At 44.5% G+C, this 22412-nt stretch overlaps 1 protein-coding gene across 1 annotated transcript in view; it reads right to left on the bottom strand.

Annotated features, from left to right (window-relative positions):
* LOC126545625 (solute carrier family 15 member 1) overlaps nt 1-22412 on the bottom strand; it is an 809365-nt gene that overhangs the window by 244235 nt on the left and 542718 nt on the right. Inside the window, exon 10 of the mRNA XM_072286047.1 lies at nt 18200-18274. Coding sequence (XP_072142148.1) covers nt 18200-18274 — 75 coding nt within the window. The remainder of the gene's footprint in view (nt 1-18199; nt 18275-22412) is intronic.

Raw genomic sequence — 22412 nt, 5'->3', positions numbered from 1 at the left:
AAACTTCCCACAGATGTCCCGCAATTCCCAACAGACTTGGCTTTGTCATTATCATTAAACACACAAGACCTAACACTCTTCATAGGTTCATTATGCGGTAGCGAGTAAAACATATCTTTAACGTCAGTACCAAAAGCTGAACATGATCCAGGACTCTGTGTCTTGAAAAACCTAACAACGCTGTCGCCATCGGAATAACTGGTCCGCCTCTACTTCTAATCCGCAGTTACTTACAAGATAGAAAACAAGTCGTTAATATTTCTGGGTACTACTCTAAAGAAGCTACTACTAACATTGGTGTACCACAGGGGTCCATATTAGGTCCTCTAGTTTTCCTAATTTATATTAATGATCTGCCCAGTTGTCTTTCCTCATCGAAGTGTATTCTGTACGCAGATGATACTACTATATTTAGCTCTAACAATTGTATATCAACGCTAACACGCGAGCTCAATGAAGATCTCGTGAAAATTTCCACATGGTGTGAACTTAACAAGCTACAGATTAACCATAATAAGACCAATTTTGTCGTTTTTACCTCACATCAGCGATCCCCTAAGCTCCTTCAGTCTATTTCAATCAACAATCACCTAATCAATGCAGTTGATCATTGCACCTATTTAGGTGTGGAATTCGACCGCCATCTCAAATTTCACCTTGACATTGCTAATGTTAATAAGAAAAGGGCATACGGGATACGCGTTTTAATCAAAGCACGACCATATTTATCATTTTCTACTCTCATGTCGCTTTATTATGCTTTTGTTCATTCTCATATTAACTATAACATTGAATCATGGGGAAACACTTATATCAGTCACCTAACTTCGTTGCAAGTCATTTAGAATCGAGCTATTCGGCTAATAACATTTTCACCTCGTAGTATTAGCGCAACTCAGCTGTTACATGCACATAATATTTTGAATGTGACTGGCCTCGTGAAATATAACCTGGCCATATTTATTTTTAGGGCATTAAACAATGATATTCCAGTAACCATCATACCGAAGACATCCCTTACTAATACAAATAATACTAGATTTGCTGAAGATATTAACTTCATTTTACCCTTAGTTCACACCAACTATGGTAAGCAGTCACTACACTTTTCAGCTTTATCTCGGTGGAATACATTACCATTCCCTTTAAAATTGTTCAAAGCTCACAGATTTCGTACTGAACTTAAGCATTTTCTTTTAGCTTCCTCCGACTTTCCCATTTGAGTATTGTATAAGTTGTATTTTGAACTTTCTCTTTGTCTCTTGATTTCCTTCCCGCATATACATGTGTGTGTGTGTGTATGTATGTATGTGATATATATATATATATATATATATATAATGTGTGTATATATATGTGCATATATATTTTACTTTCTTTCTTCTTAGGTATTTTTGTAGTTTCACCTTTCGTTGACTAAGTCGAAGCCTTGTTTTTGTTTAATACGTAGATATGCTGCTTTTCTGTTCATTTATGCCCTGTCTCCTTAAACCTTTATTCCTAAATTTTTCATGTTGCCATTGTTGTATGTATTATTAATTCTAGTCATCATGCACAGGAGGTCCCATTTCAGTTTCTGACTACGGGACCTCCTTCTGTATATACATATGTTGTAATTATCCTCATTTTGTCATGAATAAAACTGATTCTGATTATGAGCTATTAACATAGAAAGGGCCTCAAGCTGTTTCTGCAAATACCACGAAATTACAAATTGCCAAGTCCCCTTTCCGAAAGTATGTCCCTGAATGGGAAATCTGGTTTATGGGTTTTAACTGAAAAAAAATACCTGCAGTTTTAAACCTTTAGTCTTCTTGACTCGAGACATCAGGCCTTCCGTATTCTTATCCTATAGGCGCCGTGCACGCCGACGGACGCGCCACTGGTGGCGGCGTTGCGCAGAACACGCGGGAAAGGAGCCTGGCGCGCGCCGTAGTTTGTTGTGTCGTTGATCGTGCTTCTCTGTCTTATTCACGTTTTCAGTGCAAGATAGGCAACACCATTCGCACGTGTGGGGTGGCCAAAGCTTCAGGGAATGTCGAAGAAGAATTGTTGCAGGGTGGGGGGGCTCAAATACCGGTGAAAACGTGCCGGCAATACGGTTCTAATCATTCCCGGCAAAGCCTCATCAGCAGGATCAACGGTAGCAAAAATGGATCGTCGCTTCGAAGGGAAATTTCTTGTTCTCATCCTTCCCTTTGTCTCGTCGGTGTTTTTTTCCACTCGATCATAGTTAGACGCGTGAGCAACGAAGTTCGTCTACAGTGCAGCATGAGGTTGAAAGGCATTTCGCTAAAGTTCGGAATGCTGTTTGCCGCTTATATTGTTTTCCGCTTCGTTACCGGGTTGCGCTAGCTAGGCGGCACGACTGCACGAGCGCATTGCGTTGTATGTTAAAGCTACTGAAGTTTGCAAGAACTGAAATTGTTGGTTTCATGTGGCGCGGTAAATTCTTGCACCAGCTGTCGCGCACTTCGTGTTTTTACATCTATTTTATGCGCGGCTTTGCACATGTTTAACTGTTGCTCTGTCGCTAGTTGCTCCGTGCATAACTCTTGTCGATTCTTTTGAGCCGCGAAGTTTTCACCCTGCCTTGTTTGTAAAGGGTATGAATTACGCTGTGCCTTATCGGAATGACACCAAGGAAGTGCGTCTTTAACAGCTTTATTCTTTTCGCCCGAGGGGATCTTAGATATTGTTTGCGTTTTTGGAAATGTGTTTAGAAAATAGGTAGATCAGGGCGAGAATGCCTAATAGCTGCAGCATATGGTATTTTTGTTCCATTTCTCGCTGAAAAGTTCGCGTCTCGTTTGGGAAATCATCACACCTCGATGCTGCCTGAGCAAACTTAACACGCCGGGTGATTTGGTTGTTTCACAAAGTAGTCCCTTCTTGCATGTGAGTTTTGTACTCAACTGAATTGTTTCTTATACTTACGCTGCAGACGACTAAACCGGGCCTTGCCACCAGCGCTCATCTACTTTGACTGGCGCTGCTCTGCCTTTAAATATATCATGCGGCACCTCTCTCTAGCAATATAAAAAAGTACTGAAAAGTTAGTCAGTCTTTATCTTTGTACGTTTCCAAGCAGCTCCCTTGGGGAATTTAAAACTGCACAAACTGCAGCGGGAACGGTAGTTTGTCGGCGTATGCTGCAGAATTGCATCGGCGGTACAGCACTAACACGCGCTTTTATTAACCCGTGTGTTTGGTGACTTTGTTGGCTAGTGTACGCGTTTCCATCAATAAATTGGCAATTACTCTTCTTGAGGCGACTTCGACTGCACTTATTCGGTGATGTTACATGTATTCATCGGCAGAAAAATCACAGCGGCATATGCAGACATTGCACCGTGCGGATTTGTTTGATATAAGGCTGCACTAACGACGGGTGCTTATTATTCAGGTACAGAAGCAGCATTGCGGCAAGGGTAGAATAAAAAATACCATCGAGAGATCGCATCACTCAACAACATTTATCGGCTAGTGAACATGAGCTCCACGTCATGTAAATGGGCTTCATGGCGTTTGTCTGCGGGACACACCTTGCACGTATGTGGACCATGTTGTCTCAAACACCGGTAACATCGCGTTCATACCCGCTCGCACAGAGGTCAGCATCTTCCCTACAGCTGTCACCACAGAAGAAGCAGCTTGGCACCCGAACAAAGGAGAAATCGCAGCCGCGAACTTCAGCCACCCTTGCTGCAAAGGGTTGTCGTCTGCTACTGCTCACGCGTGTACTGTTGGAAGCGTCCGCTAGGTGGCTTTCAGTGGCGCCTCTATAGGCGGTGCACAAGGCGTATAGCATCGCAAGGGCCTGCTGCTTAACCTTAGATGCTTTAACATCAATCCGGTAAAAATTCATCAAAACAGCCTTTTCAGATTTTTCCGCAAGCACACATTCCAGCATCAGTACAAACGTTCCTTCTTTATCCGACAAACACATTCTGAGCTTGTTCCTCTCCAAGAATTGAAGAACGGAATTGACAGACACATTGTTATTCCGGGTCGAAGTAGAATAAACGCAAACGTCAAGGCATTCAGACACGCATCTAGCTTGCTCACCATCGGGAACAAAGCGGGAGACACACCTTGACAAAGCAACTTTCTCTGCCTTTCGGTTCAAAGGTGAACTTCGGGCCACGGCACAGTACCTCAACTTGCCGCTTGTAGGAACGAAGTTTCTTGTCCTCAGAGATATCCGGTACGGTGTGTCGGAAAAGAAGGGTAATATCGTCATTAAAGATGGCGGTGTTCCCGTTAGGAAGCTCAAGTCGAGCTTCGAGTAGAAGTTCGGTCTGTTCTCTTCGGGCGACGATTGTGAACGTCTTTGAGAAGCTGCTCCGAATGCAGTCCCACGTTGTTGGAGTGGACTCCCGATTCTCGAACCATCGAAAGAGAAGTGTACGCGGCACAACTAGCTGCAGTTCCTGAAGGGACCTTTTAGAACGTCTGGAGCAAGGTTTCAGGGTTGTCTGAAGCAGCTCTATGAAAAATAGGTGGCTCCCTGGACTGTTCCACCATAGTGGACGCAAAAGACGCCGGAGTTGTCATCGTGGCTGCTGTGTTTGTATTCGTCTTGCTGAACTTGCCGGGTCGGGACTTCTGCTCCGGGGGAATCCTTGAAGCCTGACGTTGTTCTCATGCTTCGGGATACATTGTGGGCTTTACGAGCGTGCCGGGAACATGAACGTCAAGCACTCCTACCAGACGTCACGTTGTCATGAGGGTGAATAATGGACCTGCCAATGCACTAGGTTAAACTTGAACTTCTTATTAGGCGAATTTGTGCCGAGAAGAGGACAAACATTCAAGCACAATGATAGCACAGTCGTCGGTGGTCAAACATCTGATCCATGGGTCCAGCGCGTTGGCTATTTACATATCCCTCACCGCCATTACCGCGTAATTGCTGGCGCTCGCGTGCGCTATAGAATGTAAATTAATATCCGCATCACGCATGAAATCTCATTATGGATTTTTTTTCTCGCATTAGAATTGACAACATTAGGGACCGATACATGCAATCGCGTATTGCGCCGAGCGATGACTGTAACAGTTGTTAGCTGGTAAAAAATGACCACCGGAAAGAAAGATAAACATCCCATTGCCAAAAAAAAAGGCCACGTTCCTTATTTAGCCTAATTTTTAAGGCATCTTCTCAAGGAATCTGCATTTGAATGTTTAAGGTTACGCTAGAGCACATTTTCAAAGGCGCTAGTGATAAATTCTCGTCCTAAGTAAACCTGCAAACCAAAGCTCGTCCACTTGGTACTTAAGGGAGTAGTGGTAGACGCGATGAGAGATTTAGTTCCTTCTTTGCTTCAGTTTCACTTACGATGATGGCTCCTCGCCGGCTTTCACTGATTCACCTGACAGATTCCTGACGCTTGAAATACAATGTAAGTGAGCAATATTTTGGAAGCGTACTACTTCATACAGATATATAAAATCCCTAGGCTGTATTAAATTTCATATAGGTTGTTGTACAGTTATGTTCTGTGGGTATCCAGATGCTTGACTTTCCTTTATAAATCATCTGTTGACAGTGGCTGCTTGCCGTGGAAGTGCGCAGAGATTACTCCTGTACACAAAAGTGGATGATGGGGAATACCATCTCACACACTGGTACTTGTGCTAAGCTACTTGAGCTTCTGAGCGCTTGACAGAACACCTCGACAACAACAATTTAATACGTTTCCATTAGCATGGTTTCCGCAAAAGATTCGCCACCGTAACCCCGCTAGTGAATGTTGTCTCTGACCTAGCTCCAAAGTCTGTCGCCAAATAGCTACTTCATTCCAACAGTCTGCAAAAGCCTTCGATAAGGTACCTCACACCAAGTTACTCCTTAAAGCTGATGCGACTTTAGAAATCCGCCAATCACGCAGTAGTTTAGCCCATACCTTAATGCTAAAGAGCCAGACGTACCCGTAGGCGATCAGAAATCTAGCCTGTCTTCTGTGGGATCCAGAGCAGCACAAGCAAGCGGAGAAGATCCCCTTTTATTTTTAATTTCCGCAAATGACTTGCCTATACACCTCTCTTCTTTAGTATTGTTTTAACAGATGATTGTACACTTGACAATAAATGTGATTTCTTCCGCCGATCAAGAAAAATTTAACTCAAATCTGCAGATAAATGTGGGTTGGCCCAAAGACTGCCCAATTTATTAAGTCCGAAGAAATCAGTGTTGATGTCAGTCTGTAGGAAAAATACTAATCGTCCATACTGTATTGATGGCTCCTGTCTGTCCAGGGCTCATGAACATTAATTACCTAGGTCTTCCACTCACGAATTATCCTCGCTCGAATGGTCTCATCAATAACGTATGCTCTCAAGCCAGCAAAACACCGTGTGCCACTTAAGTAATGCGACGTTTACAAATAGATAACTTCTTTATATATTCACAATCACATCGTTCATCAAATATGCGAAAACCGCTGGGACATGTGTACTGAAACAAATTTGGCAAAGCTTGACAAAATCCAAATTCTCGCATCAAGGCTACAATTTACGCTTCAACTGGGTGGCAAACCCTGGATCACTTAGGAGCCATCTGAATTTGCAGGTGACCAGGAACAACTGAGGCAGGCGAGCCATCAGAGGAACGAAAAGAGACGCGCTTTTGTTCTGTTTACGATTGCGTTCTGATTGTGTCCAAAGCCAGGGGAATAATTGGCGCTGATTGTAGGCGAGGAAGTTGCGACGCGATGCTCAATAGGAGGCATACGGAGATTCTATGATCTGGATCGGATTTCATTTACAGCCTGTAATATTTCATTCAGTTAATTGGGGCCAGGATTTCGTTCTGCGCCATTACTAAATTGCAAGCGCAAAGCGGGAAACGACTGCAAACAACATACCACTACGCACAAAGGGCAATCAGACAAACATAGTTGCTTCTAGCGAAGGCAAAAAAATGGCTACTTGTTATCAACCTGTACGAAGAGCAAAACGTGAACAACGTGAATGCAGGAGCCAACGTTTCGACAAGTAAACTTGTCTTCTTCAAGGCGACGTATGCTTTCCTCGCCACAGTATATAAAGGTGGGGTTCTTCTAAAGGAGAGAGGGTGTAAGGCGGGAGGGTGCGGCAACGAGGGAAGGTGTATTAGCGTGTCGAATTGAGAGTAAAGGAACGCTGTGCACAAGGCCAAGGCCAGGGCCACTCCGCCCCCCCCCCCCCCCGGTCTTTCAACGCACGTGTGTTATGCCCCAACTACTGGCACGCGCTGGAAAGCTTCGGCGCGCGCCGAAGGGTCAAATGCGTCAAAGCGTCGGTCGGGAACTCGCTGAAGCGGAACGTCGCGCAGCGATTATGTCTACTGCCGATGCTAGAAGTTTGCCGGCGCGCGGCGAAGCTGCGCCGGCGTGCACCAATGAGAGGCTGCGACGCCTCGCAGGCGTCAACCAATCGAAGGCTGCGGAGCCTGTAATGGCCGACCGTACGAAGGCGCCCGGCACCAACGATCGTCCGAGTTTTTTGGACGCACGACGCGCGCGACAGTGTTCCTGAAAGACAGTGTTGTAATAGTAAGCCGACAACGACACGACCGACCGACCGACTACCGTGGGTTGTGGCAGTGCGACGTGGATCCGAAGCGACTTCGAACGACGCCGACTAATCCAACCTGCCCACTGGGTTCCGCCGGGCTCGGTACGATCGTCTGCTAAAACAGCCAACCGAATCACGATTGCCGCAACGTCTGTGCTTGTTGTATGTGCATTTTGTTGTGCTCAAAACGAATGGAAACACGTTTACGAGCTCTGAAGTCTGGATGATCAACACTCGCCTATCGCCAATGTTGTTTACGTTACGCGTAGGCCTAGCGCGTCCATCGAGTTCGTAACTGGCGAGTGAACGAACTCACCTGAGAAATCTGTCGAAGGAAATGAATTTTCAGGTCCGTTTGGTGCTGCAGTGATTTAAAATATGGCACTCTTGACTTCGTGTGACCTGTGATGTGGTGAATGAACCGTGTGGAAGTTGGGTTGGTCAACCGCGGCGTGTTTCGTGTGGTGTCGGTTGACTCAAGTTTAACGGGCAAGCTCTGCGCTGTTTCCAGTGGTAAAGATAACTCCCGAAAGCGAACTACACTAGTAGCCGAACTATTGGAAGTACTTACATAATCAGCCGTGTCGCCTGTTTCAGATGACACTGCGCTCTTTTATTCGGCATGTGAATCCAGTTTAGTACAAGTTCACTGTACTCATTCACTCACTTCTTTCAAGTGCGACCGTCTTTTGGGCTAGTTGGGGATAAATCGCTCGTGTAGCAATCAAGAACACTGACGCACTGAAGCATACGTGGCAACGCAGTCATATTTGAGTCAGTGTGTCGTTATAGTTGAGCACTGCAAAAAGAAATTATCTGTTTGCAATGTGTGCCCTGTGTGCAGTGCATAGCAGGACCTGCATCATGCAAGACCTATGCATGTAGCAGCGTATACCACGATTGCTTCGATGCCCGCTTCAGAAGCAGCAAGTACTGAGTCAATGAAACTGTAATTGAATTTTTATCTCACTTTTTGCTTATGGAAAGTGTAGATGGTGTGAGTGCATTGTGGGGAAGGTGAAAAGGTGTCATCAGTGTTTTGTGCAGTCAGTATGCTTAAACTGCTGGAATCCCTTCAGCCTCTACTAAAATGTTTCTTGCTGCGATACTATAAATTGTAGTCAGGACAAAGATGTACTCAAAACCAAGTTACTAATGCATCTGCCCAGAATGTGTTTGATTAACAAGTTAACGCTTCCACAACAACAATATGCCGATGAACAGCATATGTGCTTACAATAAATACATTCCGTAAAGGCGAACGACTGGGCTTACAATATAAAACTTTGTAGTAGCACCGTAAAAAGTGCTGCCATGCGTATCAGCCACAACGAAACTACTGCATGTCCAATCTTCTTCCTTGGAGGCACTTCTGTTCGGGCACTTCTGTTCGGGCCCTTCTCATTCTGAGTGTAGCATTTAGCTGTTCTCTCAACTTTTCCACATATGTCACCAGCACTGTATGTAAGCACCGGCCCTTTCTTGGGTTTGTGTCCCGTGTCTCCCTTCCCTGATGACCTAAGGTTTTCCGAGCACTCTACACTTCTATCATTCTGTCACGACTTGAGTACTGCTCATCAGTATAGTTCCCGTACCAAACTCGCGACGCTAACAAACTTAAGCTTGTTCTGCGCCGGACAATACGCACCCTTTACTCCCGTCTTTTCGGTTGTCACAAGCTCATGCCAGCCTTCGAGGAATGCCTCAAACCCCTCAAGTAGCACACCCTGCAATACCAACGCAACATTGCACTAGTCTATACTGCAGGGTGTTTGACGTCTCTCTAAACAGCACTAATCTTTTTTCACTTCGTCTGAACAAGTGGTCAGCACAGCCTGAGCCCTCACCATGCCTGTATGGCCCGACACCACAACTCCATGATTATATCTGGCATGCAGAGCTTTCTCTCCACCCCCCTGGCGATTTGGATTCTCCTTCCTTGGAACCAGACTTCATTGGCACTCCTGTGTGTTGTGCACCTGTCGAGTGTGTGCGTGTGTGCTGTGGTGTGTTATTGAGCAAGTGTGTGTGCACGTGGAGGGGAAGTAAGTGTCTTCTGCATCCTGCAAATTCCTGCTTTAGATGGCTGGTTATCAGATTCTCTAACATACAGGCATCAGCCTTCTTTTTAGTCTAGTGTGCCAAGTTACCACTAAGATTATTATTATTATTATTATTATTATTATTATTAGAATCATTACTTTGACCACATTGCTTGTGTCGAAGCCAGCGTGACACATAATTCAAGATATTTCTGGAGCTTTGTGGGCTCTCTCTTCTAAAAGGAGTGCCAAAGATGTACGGCTTCTTCATGAAAATAGTGGTGTTGTCTCGAACACTGCTGATGCCTTTGCAGAACATTTCTGTTTGCTATGTGGTGTGAAATATGCTTCAAGTAACCTTCCTTCTCAGTCTGGCGCAGTGTATGCTAACAGTCAATGAAAACCTCGTTTCCAAGTATATGAAGTGCCTTAAACTTTCCCTTTCTTGTGGTGTTGATGGTATTTCCTCCACAGAGCTTAACCCTTTGAGACGCTGTCTACACAATTGGGCACAGCAGGAGCGTGCATCAATAGCAAAAGCACTGATGAAAGTAATGGTATTTAAAATGTGTTTCATACATCTTGAAACACTTATTATTGGAACTGTGCTGCAATTTTGAATAATGTGCAGAATGTTTTAACAAAATGAGTGGGAAGGTAGACGGCTGGGTGTTGTTACTCTGTGTCAGTATGTTGTATGTAGCGGGTTCACTTCTTTCATTGTTTTTTACAATGTCGTGCACTAGGCATAATTGTCAAGTGGCTGGATAAGTGCTTTTCAAGCTTTTCAAAACACGAAATAGTACGTTTTCATATTTTGTGTTCCTGTAGTGAGTTTTCGCGTGGAGTCGAAATTTTGTAAACTTGACAAAACTCGCTAAATTATTGAAAATTCTTAATATTTGCTGCGGCTGTACACTTTCTACGATTCTGAGGATGCAAGAGATGTGGTGAAAGCAACTTTTCAATCAACGGGATAAAGTGGTGTCTGAAAGGGTTAAGATGTATGGAAGCATACTTGTTCCTCGTTCTCACAAGCATCTTCAATAGTTCCCTAAAGTCTAGTACCTTTTCTAGCACTCGGAAGGTAGCATGAACATTGCCCATGCACAAATCAGGTGCTAGATGTGCAGTTACTAACTGCCGACCTATATCTATCCTCTTCAGTGCGTCAGGTGTTTGAATCAATATGGGATTCCTCGCTTTCTGTTAGTGCTAAGAGCATTTTAATAAATGAACAGCATGACTTTGTGTGCCGACATTTCAGACTTTCAGACTATTTCAGACTGTCAACAGTGTTCACTACTGCATCGACTTCCAAAAAGACATTTTTTCACTCTCGAACTGGTGCAGAAACAATAAGTACTCTTAAATGCTTCCAACACTATGGCATTAAGTTATATGCACAAAACGCACCATGTGAAATTTTGATACACCCTACGTGATGCTCCACTCCTTAGGATCGATGAAATGAAAGATTTTGGTGTGTACTTCGACAAAATGCTAAGCTTCTCTTCACATAGATAATTACACAAGATGCCCTTCACGCTCTTGGAATTGCATGACGTATATTGCATGATTTCCACTCTCCTGTTGTGTTTCTGAAATTCTGCTGTGTGCCTCCAACTACTAGAGTATGCCTCTGTAGGAGGGGGGTGCAGTGAGCAAATCTAATTCTGACCTCATTGAACCCATCCAGAATAAATTGATGTCTATCTTCAAGCACCACTTTTGCCATTCTGGCGACCACAGTTGAGCCTTTGTTCCTGCACCTTTTGTTCCTGTATAAGGTGGTCCATGACATTATACATTCCTTAAAGCTTCTTGATCATATGCATTTGTTTGTGCCGCAACAGTATACCAGGTAGCTTTCCACATTCGTTGCCTGGGCTTGTTACAAGATTGTGCTAATAAGACTCGACTCCAAAACATACTTCAGAGTTCATTTCCTGTGTTTTGTGTATCTGTAAATAATCACGTAGGATTAACTCCCTTTTACTTTTCCGCGTTTCCTTTTTTCCCTATTTGTTTCTCTATCTTCAATTTTTTTGTCTACTGCATTCATGTTTTCTCTACATTTTGTCTCACATAGTGCTCGTTAAGTGCACCAGTACAAAGGCTCTCTAGCTGTTCCTGGGCACTACAATAAAAATTTGAATGATTGACTATTATCGTAGTATAAAATTTTGCTTTTTAAGTATGTACTAGTATACTATTTTAGTGCAGTAGCTTTCGTGCAATTAAAAAAAGGGCATGAATTAAAAAGAGAGAGAGAAAATGATAAATGAGAGGTAACAGCCGCAGTTGCATAGAGGGATCGAGGGAATGCAATCGATGTTGAGTGAATTCAGGTGTGTGCCAGTGTTCCAATGTCAAAAGAGTGTGCTAGCTTGCCTAAGTGTTGGGCTGTGTCGGTCCGCGATAAAGGTACAGAAATAAGGTTTGCTCCTTCGTGGGCTTTCCTAGCAGCTTCGTCAGTGAGGTCGTTGCCGGAGATACCGCAATGACCAGGCAGCCACTGAAACACGACGACGTGTCCTTTCATGATCATGTGATGGTGCATTTCTCGAATCTCCGACACGAGTTGTTCACATGACCCGCGACGGAGAGATGACAGAAGACATTGCAAGGCCGCCTTTGAATAGCAGGATATTGCCCACCGATTAGCCGGTTGGTTATTAATATAATCAACGGCACCTCGGAGGACAACAAGCTCCGAACCGGTCGATGTTGTCAAGTGAGAAATCTTGTATTGGATGCTTAGTGATCGTGATGGTATAACCACTGCGCTGGTGGAGCTGGTCTGAGTGGAAGAACCATCCGTATATATGTGGACTCGATCAAAGTAGAAAGTGTGCAAACAATCCAGAGCTGCTTGCTTCAAGGCCAAGGTAGGCAGGACGGTCTTCTTTCTTATCCCTGGAACCGTAAGACGCACTTGAGGTTGTTTTAAACACCACAAAGCTGAGGTTGAACGTGCTGAGGGTGTGAAGCCCGATGGTAAGGAGGCACGATGGATGCTGACCTTGTTGGAGAAGGACGCCTGTGGTCGTCGTTCTGGCATGAATTAAGAAAGTGCAATAATATGCTATGTGCCTGATCATATGCATTGTGCTATTCATTTCTTCTGAGTTTTATTAATGGCTGGCTACTGTATGCAGTGTTGTGCAATAAAATAATATGCCACAGCAATTATTGCGTGCCTCGCAGAACAAATTGAATATATCTTTCTCAGTCAAAACATCATAGCAGGCTGAAAACAATAAACTGCAATTTTTCTTTTTGTGGTGACGAAGTGTATAAATTGTGAAAATAACCTGTTTATATATTTCTTATACTATGGAAATGAGCTGCTCCCATACATTCTAATAAGTGCTTCAATAGTACGACTTCGCAAAGGGCAACGAAAGACTCCTATTAAAACCCTCTAATTCTCAAGCTTGTATTATCTGAAGGTATGCCAATTGATTAATGTAAAGAAAGGCAAACTTGATATGTGGAAACCAGTTACAATAGAACATGGCCCTTACACTGTGAAAATGTTTTGTAGCAATACACTCAATGTGAAGGCCTCCAGATGCGGTGTTGATGCATCAAAACGACCTAGAATAATAGAGGTGCTCCATGGGCTAGATTTGGCAGAATCAAGAATTGGGGGGAGACAAGATACGAATTGCATACATTCTAGCTATTCTAGTTTTTCTTTTCTTTTTTTTTTTTTTGAGTGCTACAGGTGTTTCAATTCTGTTTTGCTGATTTTCTCAGAACCCACTTGTTCACGTTTCTCTCATGCACCAACAAGCATAATTATATTGACACGGATGCTTTATCTGTATCCGGTTACCGTATTTCACCGGCTAAAAAATGTTAAACGTTATCGCTCGGTGCAGGATGCGCTTGAACGTATCGGAAGTTTCGCGAATGTTATCGATGGTTCTGTCTGTTGTCGACGAACCTTGCTAATCTGACTGCATACGCGACACGAATTGTGTTGTAGTTTCTGGAAGGCGCGCGGGCACCAGCGAATAGGCTGTAACTTTCGACGACTGACGTATGCAAACCGACGCGCTTGACCCGCAGATGAGATTTTCTACGATTGCCGACATTGCACGCCGCTATCGTTGCGATTGAGCCGGCACTATTTATTTACCGTCGCTACTACGTGGCAATATTTCCAACACAGATTTTTTTCAGTTATACATTGCACGCCTAATTCTTACATAGTTGGCTGTGCAATAAGCTACCAAAAAATGAAATGGTGCAACAGTTTTTGATATATGGCATCGTCGTGCAGGTGTTTGCAAAGCGATCTAGCAGACAGACGACGCGCGAGCGCTGATGTCGATATTTTGTACACTATTGTTACTTCAAAAATAAAAAAAACTGTTGCAGCAGGTGTATATTCATTATTCAAACGTGTTTTTTATATCTAAAAGCGCGTACAGATCACTAATTTATTCTTTCAAGCTTAGTTTACAGCAGGCTGTTTTAGGCCGGACTTTGACGGATGAAGACGGAATAGTCCAGCAACAGTGCGCCGCAGCCGAGGAGCGAGCTTCGGCGCGCGTCGGAGCTTGTCTCCAGTGGTTGCGCGCCCTTTCCCTCCAGCCGAAGCGAAGTGACGCGTTCGCTTGCCAGCGCGCGCCGAAGCTTTCGGCGCGTGCCAGTGGTTGGGGCATTAGCCGGCGTGTCAAGGGCGTTTGACGCGCCGGCTGAAAAAAAAAGGAGGCACGGAAAGGGGAAGAGAAAAAGGCGGGGGGGATACGCCAAGAAATCAAACCAAGTGTTGTCGCCTATAGCTTTAAATTTAGCATAGCGAATAGATTCTAAAGCTCCCTTTGAAACGTTTATGCCTATTGGTTGCAATGTCTTGAACTTATGGATACGGTATGATTTTTTGTATTTTCTTTCTCGTTCAGAACGGAAATTCGACTGTAAGATTTAGAGTTGTAAGATGTGGAGATGTAGAGCCGTCGCCGAGTTTCAACCTGGTTGGTTGAAATGCTCGGCGACGGCTTTGGGAAGCTTTTAAGCTGTGTCCGCGCGATGTCCGTTTAACCTGACGTTCATTGATTGTCCTGTTTCACCGATATATTGTTTCTTACAGAAGGAACATTGAAGCATATAAATCACATGCGAACTTGTACAAGTGAAGCTAGATTTGACTTCATATGTATAACTATTTCTGGTGCTTTTAATTTTAATGTCACTTTGAAGGTGCCTGCAAGTTTTGCACCTAGGGCGACAACATGCTTTTATTAGGGGGGAATGCTGTTGGCTGACTTTTGCGTGCACTAACATGTCTTTAAAGTTCCTGTTTCGCCGATAGGTAATCCTACGTACATCCGGGAACGCTTTTCGCAGACGCTCGTTACTTGATAATATTGGGTGGTATTTTCTTAGGATGTTTATGTTTGGGAGTGCATTAGAATATTTTGTTAAAAAGGCCCGCGGTCTGTCAGATTCTAGTGTGGGCTGTCTCTTCGTCAATTCCGACTGTCTCTCCAATCTTGACGCGCCATCATAGGCTCTAACGTTTTGTCCGACGAACAACGCAGTAAACGTATACAAACTCCACAAAAATATAACAGATTTCACGACGCATGCGCATCAAGGTGTTCTTTTTCGATAGAGCGGGTCTAGGAAAAGAAGATAGAGACACTCTTAGACCACCTAGCACGTGCACACCGGAAACCGAACAGTGTGCAGGCCTCGATTTATGCATAAAACTGATATCAAAGGAAATTCTAGAGTCAGCGCGGCATTGCCGGAAACGCAAAAATTTGACCCCCGCTCAACAGCAAATCCTTAAAGAACTTGCGAAAAGGAATGATATCGTAATAAAACCCGCAGACAGAGGCGGCAGTATCGTAATCTGGCCTATAGAAAAGTACAAGAATAAGGTCTCTAAACAACTGAGCAACCACACCCATTACAGAAAACTCGACTCTAACCCAACTTCAGATTACAGCAATATTGTGATAAACACAAAAGGGGAGCTCCTGCCCAGGGAACTAATCACGCAATCTGAATATCGCTTCATGATGCCCAAGAACAAAAAAGCAGGCCGCTTTGATATTCTTCCTAAAATACATAAAGTTCCGGTCGAAGAAATATTTACATCAGCAATCCAAGGTCGGCCTATTGTGTCTAATAACAACACACCTACTGAGTCACTATCTAAATTCTTAAGTCACCGCCTGTCAAACATACCCACCACCCTCCCATCTTTCGTTCAAGACACGCCGCACTTCCTTCGAATTATCGGCGGCATCAACGCCAACCAAATCCTTTCCGACCGCGCTATTCTAGTCACTTTGGATGTTTCTGCCCTTTACACCAACATTCCCAAGAGTGAAGGTATTGAAGCCGTTTCTAGATCCCTCGTAATCAATCCCCAAGCGCACGCTCGTGAAGTTTACTTATCGCTCCTTAGGTTAGTTCTCACGCTCAACTATTTCGAGTTCGATTTTATTCACTACCTGCAAACTTTCGGCACTAGCATGGGTACGCCATTCGCTCCCACGTATGCGAAGATTTTCATAGGACAGTTTGAAGCAGATCTGCTGAAATCCTACCCTTTAAAACCCCACACCTATCTTCGTTACATTGACGACATATTTATAATATGGGAACACCGCTCAAGCGCCTTAACCGACTTAATTAGCCATTTCAATCGCTTTCACCCGAGTATTAAATTTACTGCTCACCACTCTCCTAGTCAGATCAACTTCCTGGACACGACAGTCTACATAGAAAACGGAAAACTGAGAACGACACTTTACCCGAAGCCTACAGATAGCCAGCAATATTTAGACAACAGTCATCACCCGCGACATTGCAAGCAAGGATTTTTTTTCGGACAAGCGAAACGTATAAAAAGAATCTGCAGCGAAGACCACGATCATATCCGCCACCTAAATGACTTTAAAACAACGCTAGCAGAAAGGAACTATCCCCAAGTTGCTCTCGATAGAGCTTATGATGCCGCGTCAAGATTGGAGAGACAGTCGGCATTGGCGAAGAGACAGCCCACACTAGAATCTGACAGACCGCGGAACTTTATAACAAAATATTCTAATGCACTCCCAAACATAAACAACATCCTAGGAAAATGCCACCCAATATTATCAAGTAACGAGCGTCTGCGAAAAGCGTTCCCGGATGTACCTAGGGGGACCTATCGCCGAAACAGGAACTTTAAAGACATCTTAGTGCACGCAAAAGTTAGCCAACAGCATTCCCCTATAATAAAAGCATGTTGTCGCCCTAGGTGCAAAACCTGCAGGCACTATCAAAGTGACATTAAAATTAAAAGCACCGCAAATAGCTATACACATGAAGTGAAATCTAGCTTCACTTGTACAAGTTCGGATGTGATTTATATGCTTCAATGTTCCTTCTGTAAGAAACAATATATCGGTGAAACAGGGCAATCAATGAACGTCAGATTAAACGGAAATCGCGCGGACACAGCTAAAAAGCTTCCCAAAGCCATCGCCGAGCATTTCAACCAACCAGGTCATAACTTTGGTGAACTTAAACTCTACATCTCACAGTCAAATTTCCGTTCTGAACGAGAAAGAAAATACAGAGAATCATACCTTATCCATAAGTTCAAGAAATTGCAACCAATAGGCATAAACGTTTCCAAGGGAGCTTTAGAATCTATTCGCTATGCTAAATTTCAAGCTATAGGCAACAACACTTAGTTTGATCTTTTGGCGTATCCCCCCCTTTTTTTTTCTTCCCCTTTCCATTCCTCTTTTTGTTTTTCAGCCGGCGTGTCAGACACCCTTGACACGCCGGCTGTTAGCACGCGTGCTAGCATACGCGTGCGTTGACAGACCGGGGTGGGGGGCTAGCCTTGTGCACAGCCTTCCTTTACTCTCAATTCGACACGCCAATACACCTTCTCTCATTGCCGCACCCTCGCGCCTTATACCCTCTCCCCTTTAGAAAAACCTCACCTATATATACTGTGGCGAGGAAAGCATACGTCGCCTTGAAGAAGACAAGTCCACTTGTCGAAACGTTGGCTCTTGCATTCACCTTGTTCACGTTTTGCTAATCGTCTTGAATTTCCATCTCCCGCATTCCCCGTGTTTTCCCGGCATTTCAACCTGTACGAAGCAATTCTCAGGACGATGCCATCAAAGTAACGCTTTCCTTGTAACACCAATGTATTTTGTCGCACCATAGAAGTACAGACATGTGGACAGTGGCACTACCCCAACGATTTACGCTATGGCAAACCTGATAAAAAGAAAAAGCGACCGGTGCATATCGAATGACAGATACTTAACGGAGGAAGGCTAACCTAACGAGTTGTCGACCATATTACCCTATCGGATCGAGGGTGCCCTCTAACTGATTTTATGCAGGACTTGAGTCCAGTTTTATATAATTTGAAAGGAAAAAATGAGACAGGAGGAAACGATGGAACTCAATAATAAGAGAACACTCGTTGGAAGAGCAAGACAAATGCACCAGATAAAAAGTGGTACAATAAGCGAAAAGAGGGGAGAGCAGACAAATGGGTAAATAGAATCGATAATATAGTATGTGCCCGACAATTATGGGGCGAAGAGACTTGCCTCGTACACGTCGTCCGCATGGTCGAGCCAGTGCTCCCTGGATTCCTTGGTCCGCACCTTGCGTGAGAGCGCGTGCTGCGACCCAGAGCAGAGATCGGTTAGCGTTGCTTCTGCTTATGTATCTCGATTGTTGGTGCAAGTTTGAAAAGGTTTTATTGCCTGGGTGGGCACCTCACAGAAAATGGCCTCAACCACTGTGGTGCAGAATTCGAGAAAACGGACGCGTCGCTACAGGAACGTTATATGGGGCGAGCAGCAGAGATCACTATAAAACACTATAGTCATTAACCATGAAGCAAGCATTTTTATTAACATCAAGCCAGTCGTCCATTTACAGCAGGGCAGAGATGCTAGTTATCTTAGACAGCCTGCTATTAGCAAAGGTGTTATTTTCACCGCGCTTACATTTTAATGGACACGGCGGAATTCCCGGGACGATGCCATGGTCCCCGATTTCACCTGTATACACAACAGGGTTGGGCAGTATCGAATATTAACGTATCTTATATGCTCTGCGCATCTCTGTAGGTATCTTGTATCTATACCATGATACCTTCGACAAGACGTCTATGAAAGTCTTTATTTGCGATACATGAGTTGAAGTATCGTATATCTTGAGATACAAGGTACTCTAATCAGAAAATCTCCGAAGGCAGCCAGGTTCACTGAAGGCTAGTAAGTGGCGCAAATAAAATGTATGCAAACTCATAATTTCGTGACCCGACCAGGAACATGAGCAATGCACGAAGCAATTTTCTTGAGAAAGTAGCGTGTGTTTCAAGAACAAGATCAGGGGTCCTCCAAAATTAAAAGCGATCGTCATAACTCGTCAAAGGAGCATCATTACGTATTGGAATAGCAAGGGCAATACGATTAGAAATTTTTATTTTGTTTAGAAGGCACTGACGAATTCAAGTTAGGCAGTAGTCCACCTTCTGCCAGAATCCTTGTGCATATGCTTAGTTTGAAGAAATGCGAATTGAAAATATATTTGACACACTGCATTTTCCAAAGCACAAAAATATACCATTTGAACATCGATATATTTAGCTGCAGCAAATTGAAGGCAGCTTATGAGGGAAGCTCAGTCGCTGCTAAACGCAAGTAGAGATTTTTAGCAATGCAATTTGTAGCTGCGAAAGCCGTGAGTAAAAAGGTGTTGCAATCGTTCCGTTTGGCACTATCGCTTTATGATCCGAAAGTGCATTTGTTTCGCGCTAGCTGCGCCGTCGTTCACACCTTCTGGAATGACTCAGGTATCGTGAGGCAAATGCCGCAGCCTCTCAGGACCATGCATGCGTGCAACCTTTGAAACGCCTGGTGTCACGTGCCGCTTTCTCGCATTGTTCGCTCGTTTAAAAGCACCGGTTCGACCAACATTTTTCATCAGAGATACCAAGTGGATCCAGTCCGCTTGTAATGATATTGCCACAAAAGTTTGGAAACAACTCTGGCTCATCAGCCAGCAGAAGGATTATCGAAGGGTTCAATATTTATTACGCACCATTTCGCCGTCTGCAGTCTGCGATCGCGCAGACAAGACGCAATTCCCCTCTGTCTGGAGTGTTCTACGACAAAAAGGACAGAAGCCGCCCTTCTAACCTTTCTATCCGAACTTACACAAGAGAGTCATCAGTTGGGCTTTGTTGTAAGTTAAAACTTGATTTCCCAAAGTTTGAATCTATAGCCTTTATCCTCCCGACACCCGAAAGATGGCATAGTAAAAACCACTCATTTTTTTAATAATTGAATATATCAGAATACACAGACAGTTGCGATGCCATTTTTTATTTTCTATGCTTCGTTGAAAAGTTGTGAAATGTGCAATGTATTGCACACCAGGACCAACTTGTCCAAAAAACAATAGCCGATGATGTCGCGGGAACAACATCTTATTGACCATTCTGGTTTCATTTGTGATGAAACTGCCTAAGGCAAATACGGCCAGCTGTCGGGCATAAGAATGCTTGACACAAGGCGCATCGGAACCTCGTCCTTGCCGAGCAACCCCGACAACCACCAGCTACGCCATGTGACGGGCACCCAGTGTGCGTACGTATGGTGATGGAAGCGGCAAAACTGCTGGTTTCCGCGATGGCAAAACTTCGTAGTCACTCTCAGATGCGGCGAACCCCTTGTCAGAGGCAACCGGAAATGGGTGAGCTGCAGCTTAACGTTATGCAGCTTCTTTTATTTATTGATACTGCAATCCCGGTATCGGGATTATAGCAGGGTGGGGAAAAGAATTAAGCAGTTTCACAAAAATGGCAAAATGTAAACAAAAGAAATAAGGGTGCCGGTTGAAGCTCTCAGTTCCCAGTTCCCTGTGTACCCAGTTCCCTATGGTATTCCTTGTAGAGCTGCCAAGGGCTGACAACTTCTACATCCATCATCAAGATGATGATTCGTAAGGTCCATTCCTTTGTGCGCTTTGTCGTAGGGTAATGGCTGAGAATTCTGTCACAGAGGTCAACACCGCCATGTAAGTGTTATACTGAGCGACAGCTGCAGGTCTCTTGACTAATACTTTTTTTCTCTCTTGCTTCGAGAAGCGTGTGCACTCATCAACTGGCACCATTCCCACGTGAGTGCACGCCAACACGATAGGTTTGTTGTCCTACCAGTTTGTGGTGCCTACGTTCCACAAACTGCCGACACATTGAGACATTGACCCGCGCCCTTCCGCACGCATTTCTCGGTCGTTCTTAAGTTTCAGGCCTTTTAGAAGCCGCGATTTCCTAATGGTGCCTCTCCCCCTCAGATTTCTTTCAGTCAATGATTCGAGAAGACGTATGCCTCTGAAATATCGGTTGAAATACAATAAGCTTCCGTGTGGTAAACTTCCAGGGAGCTTCAGCACAACTGCAGCCCCAATTCCATGATGTTTGTTTAATCCGAGGCTTCCTTTCCCTTGAAAGACTTCCAAGTCTTAAACAAGGCGATGTGGAGTTGCCAAAATGAAGTTCTTCAGGCCTGTTGGATTTGGCTTCCCGCGAACAAACTGCTTGACTGGGCATCTACCGACGAAGGGGCTGATTTGCTCATCATTGCATGAATGCAGCAGAGTGAGGCAAGCGTTTCTGTGACATCAACAAGTGCGCGAACTTTCCACAGCCGATCACTTTCCTTATCTGCGCCAGAAACTGCGAGGTCGTTGATGACCTTCAGGTTCGATCGGAGAAGAAAAAGACTATCCCTGGTTATCTTGTCAGCGACGGCAGCGGCGTGCGTTCCTTTACTCCAGTACAGGCTCCCTCGAGGATAACCGAGGCCGCCCATGAGTAGTGTGGCTTCTAGGAAGACCACCATTTCCGCAGGAGACGAGTTCAGGGACCGTCCAGTGCGCTGGAGGTATGAAACTTGTGTCATTTCATGGAGAAGGTGAAAGGCCTGCTCATCCATGTGCCTGATGTAGTATTCATTTACATACCAGCTGTCTCTTTCGTCGGCTGTAGACGATGCTAAATCAGGCAAGTCGGGCAGGACCAAGGAGTAGACTGGCTTCCGAGGCGGCCTTTCGCGAGGAGGCGTCACTTGATTTGAAACGCCGCCGCCGAATCGGTGTCCGAATCATAGTGGAAATTCTTGTCCTCTTCATCAGTCGTAAATACAACATTCGATCTCAGAGAACTGAAGTAGGGTGAAGTAAAATTAACAAATGCAACTACCGACACGAAATTTCACCTGGAGCATCGTCCCATTGCTCATTCGCTTCAGCACGCGGGGATCCTGCGAGTCTGTCCAAATTGGAATCGTCCCCATTAATCCCCTCAAGAATTGCGAGGGCCGAGGCGTCGGCGGCATCTAAAGAGAGTTTTTATGATATACGTACAATAAAACAACTTCTAAACGCAATGGAAAATATCAGCAGATCAAGATATCAGTTCTGCCAAACGCAGTCATAAGGAGTCAACATTGTCTTGATGTGCAACCTGTTGCAAATCGAATTTAGGAGCGCGATGGAGAACAAACAATAATGAAGGCAGAGACGGCGATGTTAAATGATTGTCCTGCCTTTCATAAGCTTGTAAAACCATAGTCAACAGCATAATAGCATTTTTGAATAAAAAGAGATTACTTATATTTGCGGCGCCCTTGGAAATCCTCGGGCGTGAAAGACATCATTTTTGGATGGGATGGGATGGGATGGGATGGGATGGGATGGGATGGGATGGGATGGGATGGGATGGGATGGGATGGGATGGGATGGGAT

Source organism: Dermacentor andersoni, chromosome 1 (genome assembly GCF_023375885.2).
Source record: "Dermacentor andersoni chromosome 1, qqDerAnde1_hic_scaffold, whole genome shotgun sequence".
Lineage (NCBI taxonomy): Eukaryota > Metazoa > Arthropoda > Arachnida > Ixodida > Ixodidae > Dermacentor > Dermacentor andersoni.
The sequence above is the reverse complement of the archived record's forward strand: the minus strand, read 5'-3'. Positions and strand labels throughout refer to the sequence as shown.